The sequence below is a fragment of the Adiantum capillus-veneris genome, chromosome 2, assembly GCF_014529385.1.
Source record: "Adiantum capillus-veneris isolate H3 chromosome 2, ASM1452938v2, whole genome shotgun sequence".
NCBI classification, from domain to species: Eukaryota; Viridiplantae; Streptophyta; class Polypodiopsida; order Polypodiales; family Pteridaceae; genus Adiantum; species Adiantum capillus-veneris.
This window is the reverse complement of record NC_140932.1, coordinates 152186181-152193645: the sequence shown is the minus strand read 5'-3', so window position 1 is coordinate 152193645 and position 7465 is coordinate 152186181. Positions and strand designations below refer to the sequence as shown.

The 7465-nt window shown below is 44.8% G+C and overlaps 1 protein-coding gene across 3 annotated transcripts in view; it reads left to right on the top strand.

Moving 5' to 3' along the window:
• The first annotated feature begins 767 nt into the window (after positions 1 to 767).
• Positions 768 to 7465, top strand: part of LOC147463868 (zinc finger CCCH domain-containing protein 63-like) — a 47680-nt gene continuing 40982 nt past the window's right edge. Inside the window, exons 1-3 of one of the 3 annotated variants that reach the window (XM_086491697.1) lie at positions 768 to 1074; positions 1227 to 1333; positions 1810 to 1872. In XM_086491697.1, coding sequence (XP_086347823.1) covers positions 1023 to 1074; positions 1227 to 1333; positions 1810 to 1872 — 222 coding nt within the window. In that variant the 5' untranslated portion in view covers positions 768 to 1022. Of the gene's footprint in view, positions 1075 to 1226; positions 1334 to 1806; positions 1873 to 7465 lie in introns of those variants that run through there. The other 2 variants (XM_086491691.1, XM_086491700.1) reach the window with 2 other exon arrangements.

Here is a 7465-nt window from a genome sequence, read left to right as displayed (position 1 = left end):
GCCACCCCAATGCCGGCTCACCCTGAATTACCCAAGCTCAATACACTTGGATCACCCAAAAGAGGAGCACTACTTCCATATAATTGCATATAAGTCTCTGTGGACTAGCAAACTACCTAAGGACCAAGATTACGGGATAGAAATCTCGACTACCGGTTTATTGTCGACTCACTCGCGAGCTGCAGTTCCAAAATTGTACCAAAACTGCCAAAACAGCACCTTGGGCACCCCCTGGGCTGTTTTGACCCAACTACGGCTTATTTTCTTGAAAGCGTCCCTATGTGGGGCTCCCATGGCAAATTTGGACCTCGGGCTGACAAGTTCCAAAAACGTCAAAAAATTGGCCACATGGAGACGAGATGCGTGAGGGACAGTGTGGCACCGAATCTTTATGATTTGCTGACGTGCGAGGCTCGAGGCATATGCAACCTAGTCCTAAGAGCGCATCGCACGACATAGTTTAAATCTGCTAGTTGAGCTGAGCAACGAGCTTGAACGAAGCTTTTGCTTTCTAACTCCTCCAAGATTGGCAGAGTTGCCTCGATGAAGCCATTCTCTCTCTTCTCGTTGCCGCTACATGACAACCTCTCTCTCCTCGAATTGCAGGGTGGAAATGACGAATTAGCTGACGTGCACTTCAACTCTACCTTTGTCCCGTGCGAAACCTACCTAAGGTAGAATAAAGCTTGCCACGTACTCTGTTTGAGGTTTTGAAAACGATGAGGCATTTAACGTGTGCCGTACTGTCGGCCCAAGAAAATATACGCGCACGCCGCAAATAGCTTATTAGCTTGCACACTTTCATTAATGGTGAGTCTGCATCAGCTGGAGTAGTGTCACTTGAGCCCAGTTGTGAGCAAATTCCCTTGGGTTAGGCGTATCGGTCTGTCTTTCCCTTTCTCGCTAGTCTTTCTCAGCCTCGGCGGGCGACCCGGGCCCCTTTTCTTGGGCAGACGGGGTCTTTGCGCAGTAGAGAGAGAGAGAGAGAGAGAGAGAGAGAGAGAGAAGTTAACGCATGATAGATGGATCAAAGTGCTACCTCTGTATCTCATGATACTCAAACGGACCTTGAAGGTGAGCGCATCCTCTTTACTGCGGCATAGTCGATAGCCATCAAGGATTTTATGTCTTGCATATAATGTAGAAGTCTAGATAAAACACGATGTTTCACCCAGGTTGAGAGGACGTCATGGCATGCAGCGTTAATCTATCTTGATGCATCGCAGGAAGCTTGCAGCAATTGAAGCTGCAGGATTGTTCCTATTTTTTGCGGACAGGGACTTGTGCATTCGGTTCGAAGTGCCGCTACAATCATCCAACAGCTGAAAAACTTGTACTCTTTTTTCTGTCATGTACGGTTGTTTTGCATGCATGTGCATTCGATTCTGTTTATGCCAGGCAAGCTGAGAGATTTTTGATTCCATGTGTACATAGAGGGGTTAACACAACTCATCAGCCACCTAGGTTTTGACCTAGGGAGCAGTTTATAGGTTGTTTATTGATACCTAGAGGGTTTACTTGTTAAGGGGCTCTGCATAGGGGTTCTTCTTCTGTGTGGGTGGTAGAGTAATTTACCTTGGTGAGCCCATTTAGCTGAAATTTTGAAATAGTGGGCATGAGCTAATGTCATTGTGCACTAACAAGCTTTGCCATGTGACTTTCAGAAATGTTTATATACATTCTTTTCTTGGTGAAGAGGTTTACATGATATAGATCAGTAATTCTTATTGCATCTTTCTTGCATATGCATATAGCATACAATGTTGCACTTCAATATCCATTCACTTGGTTTTTGGTGCAATTCAGCAGGTGGTCTTATCCAATAACAATGTTGAAGATTTGCCTGAGCGTCCTGGGCAGATGGAATGCCAGGTATGAATAGCTTTAAATAGCTTCAAATGGCGATTAATTGTGGGACTTTGGCTTTACTTTTCAGTGATCCTTGTGCATGAGCTTGAGGTCTTGGCATAAAATTCACATTCTATTCTACTTTTCATGTGACCATTATGCATGACGTTGAAGTCTTGTCATATACTTTGCATTTTATCCTCTGGTGGGTTGTCATAATAGGGCTTGGTCATTTTTTGGTGAAAATTCTAACTTCAGATGGATAGGATTGTTTTGACCCAATCAAGGAATGGAAGCATGCTTGAATTCAAATTTTCTTGTGCTGTCACTTTACTATTGATGGCCATTGTCTTTTTTGAATGTTGTTTCGCAATTTTGATTTTGTTACTGGATTCTCTAAATTATAGAGTGACTTGCCTTGCTTGCTTTTTACTAAGCTTTTTGGTTTGTTAACTCTGATCGCCTTTGCTGATATTTCTTTTATGCTTTGTTTATGAAAGGAAAACTATTGGCCTTTAATTTAAAGAGATGCAAAGGGTAAAAGTGTGCATGCAGTGACATCTATTTGCAGTGACATAATAGATGTCACGTGCATACTCGTAGTGAGCCTTATGGACATGCGACACCTCTGTCGCTTCCAACCAATATATCCTCTGGGGCCTAGGGCATTTTGTATTGGCAATATTTGAGTTTGTTCATGGTTTGTTTATAGAACCTTGAACTAGAGACGCAAAATGTTTCTAGAATTGTAATAGGTGCATCTCTTATTTATTCATTGTGACCTAGTAGATGTATGACAAGAAACATGTATGCTAAGCTTAGACCACAGTCATTGTGTGTTTTCAAGGTGTTTGCTATAGTTGTTTCTTGTTTAGAGTGTACTCTATTTGGACTTTTAAATATTTGACGTAGGCAAATTGGTATCTTGAAACTAGAAATGCTTGCTCTTTTTTACACTTGAGATGTCTTGCATGAGTGCTTGTAGCGTTTGTCAAAGTAGTGTGATTTGACGATTTTATCATCGACTAAGAGTCGGATTGTATCGAGTCTTTTTAAGATTTATTGTTGGAAGCCATGTCGACAAGCTTCCTTTTAAGCAAGGTGAAGATCACATCATTGATTTGGTTCTTGGGAACCAAGGATCGATGATATTTGATAGGCTACGTGATTCTATCTCCTTTAAAAAGCTCGACTTAAGAGTTGGTACCATGATATCAAGATCACTTCTTGAGACATATATAAGACTCAATTCAAGATGTCCTTTCAATTATATATTTTTGGTGATTCTATTTGGCTTACCAATGCTCGCGCAACATTCAATAGGATTGTGGACTAGTTTTTAAGAGAAAACACATTGTGTCGACACATTCTTTGATATATGATTGTTTTCTCTAAGTTGGAATTAGAGCATCGAGAGCATCTAGGACGGGTGTTTCCAGCATTGAGGAAAGAAAGATAATTATAAACTTGGGTCGACTCGTTGCTGCGCATCCTCCCCACTTCCCTTCCCTCGCTATCGTTTGCCCCCCCCCCTCCCCAAGCTGCGTCTGCACATTCACCCACGTTGCCTTCCTGCAGTCTCGCCCTTTCCCGCCCTTGCTGTTCCCTGCACAGTCGCCTGTTGCCGCCCCTGCACTTGCTCCTGCTACCCCTTGCCGTTCTCCGTTGAGCAGCGTCCCCCCCCCCCCCCTTCCCCTGTCCCGTTGTGCAGTTCGGTGGAATATTCGTCTGTAGCCTACCCGTATCCCCCTACTCCCTCGTTCTCATTTGGAGTTGGTTCACAGCGACTCCGATTTCCTTCGTTCATCTCGATGCTTTCGACTCTCCCTCTTTCGTCTCGTAGCAGTAGACACAGAATGGCGGCTTTTTCTTCATCTTAGAGGGACTCCATTGAAGTCCCCTAGCCCGACCCCGCAGAACCCACCATCCGACTTGCTCTTTCACCGACAGAGCAAGCGAGTCTAGAGGCAAAGGTGGCGCGCCTGCAGGCCACCTCTGTTATTTGCAAGATTCTCGGCACCAAACCCAGCAAAGGGGAAGTGAGCGATCTTCTTCAAGCCCGCCTTCTCGCAGAGGTGGGCAAGATCCTTGATGTTTAGCTTCTCGGACGTGGCTACTATTTGATAGAGTTTCAGACTCCCGAGATGGCGTCCAAGGTCATTGCGATGAGTCCCCTATCCATCCGTGTAGTTAGAGTACATTTTCGACAGTGGCGCCACGGTTTCGACCCAGCTACCCCGATGTTCTTGTCAAGGAGACAGACCTACCCATCTTAGAGTGCTTCCCCGGCTTGAGGAGAGAGTACCTTCCACTCCTTTCCAGAATAGGCTCAACGAGCAGCAGGCACAGAATAGCGGCTTTTGCTCCATCTCAGAGGGACTCCATTAAAGTCCCCTTGCCTGATCCCGCAGAACCCACCATCCGACTTGCTCTTTCGTCGACAGAGCAAGCGAGTCTAGAGGCAGAGCTGGCGTGCCTCCAGGCCACCTCTGTTATTTGCAAGATTCACGGCACCAAACCCAATAAAGGGGAAGTGAGCGACCTTATTCAAGCCCGCCTTCTCGCAGAGGTGGGCAAGATCCTCGATGTTTAGCTTCTCGGATCTGGCTACTACCAGATAGAGTTTGAGACTCCCGAGATGGCATCCAAGGTCATTGCGATGAGTCTCTGGCGATTTCATTTTTTATCTTCCCAAGACTTAGAGTGGGCACGATGACACTTGAATAGTCATCGACAGATATAGCAAGCAGACTCATTTTGTTCCGGTCAAGAAGACAGTTAAGCCGGATCATTTGGGCTAGCTTGTTTCTCTCACAGATATTTCGACTACATGGCATGCCTCCGTCTATAGTTTCAAATAGAGATCCCCGTTTTTCTAGTTTATTTTGGAGGACGATCTAGGAGAATATTGGGTACTCGGTTACAATTCTCGTCCTCTTTCTACCCACAGACAGATGGGCAATTGGATAGCGAATTCGGTGGTTCTAGACTTGTTAAAGTTTACAATCTCTAATCAAAAGGTTCAGTGGGAGAAGGATTTGCCCTTACTGGAGTTTGCCTACAATAACCTAGTGAGTACTTCTACGAGGAAGGCGCCATTTGAGACTATGGAGGGTGCTAAGAAGGTTCCACCTATTCTAAGCACCAAGCAGATAGTATGTTCAAGTTTTGGAGACTGCTTTTGCAAAGGTGTGCAAGGCTCTTGAGAAGTCTCAAGCAAGGCATAAGAAGGCAACAAACAAGTATCTCCATGACTTGCAGTTGAAGGAAGATAGGTGGATGCTTCTACGGTTTGAGAAAGCACCCCTATGGGAATGAAAGGGCAAGGAGCGACTTTTTCCAAAGTAGTATGGGATACTATGGCCCTTTCCAGATTTAGGTAAAGATAACTGAAGTTACCGAATACTTAGAAGATTCACAATGTATTTTATATGAGTCTATTGAAACCTTTTAAAAGTGAGGTGCAAGTGGACAGGAAGCCAGAGGAGTAGCCCAGAGTGGAAGAGAGAAAATTCTCATTCCAGAACAGGTCTTGGCTCACAAGGAAAGGAAAGTGAGGGATCAGATGATAGTGCGTTTCAAGATCTCGACAATTGAGACTGACGTGCCAACATTCAAGGGCGGCTAGCGAGGCTACCCACAAGTCCCATGGCACAAGGAAAGAGAGGAAAGGAATCATCTGGTAGATTAGAAAATTCCACAGATTGAGATTGAAGTGCCAAGGACATGAGGGCCAACAAGGCTACCAACAAGTCAAAACAACACAAGAAAAGAACAGAGAGGTAAGCTAGGTCCACCGGATAATTTGGTCAAGGGTACTTTTTGGGCCCTCAATGCAAAGTGGATGGAGGAAGAGAACCTCACAAATTCTCTTCAGAGAGAGCTGTACCTTGAAGCTTTTAAGCTATTAGCAGTGTTTATGCCAAAAATGACCGATGACTGAGCAAGGTTGAATCTGATGCGGTGCGGACTGCACAAGAGGGGAGCCACTCCACTCCTTGTCACAAATTGCCTAGGTTAAATAAGGTCACTAATTTCTCTTTGAGATTATAGGGTACTAATTGGCTGAAAGTATTTTGCGGAATGACTTTATGAACTGTGTGCACTGAATTGGAAATTTCCTTGATTGAATTGAAGACATGTGCTCTTTCATGCATTAGAGACATGTAGAAAAAGATGAAATGTCTACAATATTTTATCCGATGAATGATTTGAACTTAGTGCATCTAGACATTTGTTAGAGATCGGTTAGGTCTAGATGTGATGGCTAAGTGAATGAAGAATGAATGTGATTTGAACTTGGTGCATCTAAACATCTGTTAGAGATCAATGAGATCTTGTTGTGATGCCTAAGTGAATGACATTCTAGTTCATCAAGATGTCTGTGGATGAGATGATTGGATACAGTCAAGGCTGAAATTTGTTGTTGCTTATTTGCTGAAAATCGCCATGCAAAAAGGGGGCAACTTGTGGCGATGATGTTGGGAAAAGAAAATGCTAGGCTGAGGTCTTCTGGATGAAAAACGCTAGCAAACTGGGGATGTCTTGGCGATGAAACTTCTTGCTGGAAAACGTCAAGGGCTTGGGAGGCTATGGCGATGCTTACTTGATGATGAAAACGCTAGGTTGATGGGAGTCTTTGCTTGGAGGGAAACTGCCACCAAGGGAGGTTCTTGCTGAGAAGTTGTCTGTTGAGCATCGGTGCTCCTATTGCTAGACCGATCAAGGGCTGAAAATTGACGCTTCCTATCTGTTGTCCAAAAACGCTAATGGGTGAAAATCGCCATGCAAAGAGGGGGCAACTTGTGGCGATGATGCTGGGAAAAGAAAACGCTAGGCTTAGGTCTTCTGGATGAAAAACGCTAGCAGACTGGGGATGTCTTGGCGATGAAACTTCTTGCTGGAAAACGTCAAGGGCTTGGGGAGGCTATGGCGATGCTTACTTGATGATGAAAACGCTAGGTTGATGGGAGTCTTTGCTTGGAGGGAAATTGCCACCAAGGGAGGTTCTTGCTGAGAAGTTGCTTGTTGAGCACTGGTGCTCCTGGGGCGAGACCGATCAAGGGCTGAAAATTGACGCTTCCTATCTGCTGTCCAAAAACGCTAATGGCTGAATTCTGTCGTTGATTCGTTGCTGTCCCAAAAATGCTGATGGCTGAAATGTTTTGGCACCAAAAACGCTGAAATGGGCTGGTTCTTAATGGCTGAAAACTGCTGGTCTTTATGGTGGTCAAGGCTGAAATCTGTTGTTGCTTATCTGCTGAAAATCGCCATGCAAAAAGGGGGCAACTTGTGGCGATAATGTTGGGAAAAGAAAACGCTAGGCTGAGGTCTTTTGGATGAAAAACGCTAGTAGATTGGGGATGTCCTGGCGATGAAACTTCTTGCTGGGAAACGCCAAGGGCTTGGGAGGCTATGGCGATGCTTACTTGATGATGAAAACGCTAGGTTGATGGGAGTCTTTGCTTGGAGGGAAACTGCCACCAAGGGAGGTTCTTGCTGAGAAGTTGCTTGTTGAGCACTGGTGCTCCTGTTGCCTCTTCTGCCCATTAGTGCTAGTCTAGGTTTGCTTATATACAAACTTACTCAATTTGCCCTACCTACTTTTCAACGAAAG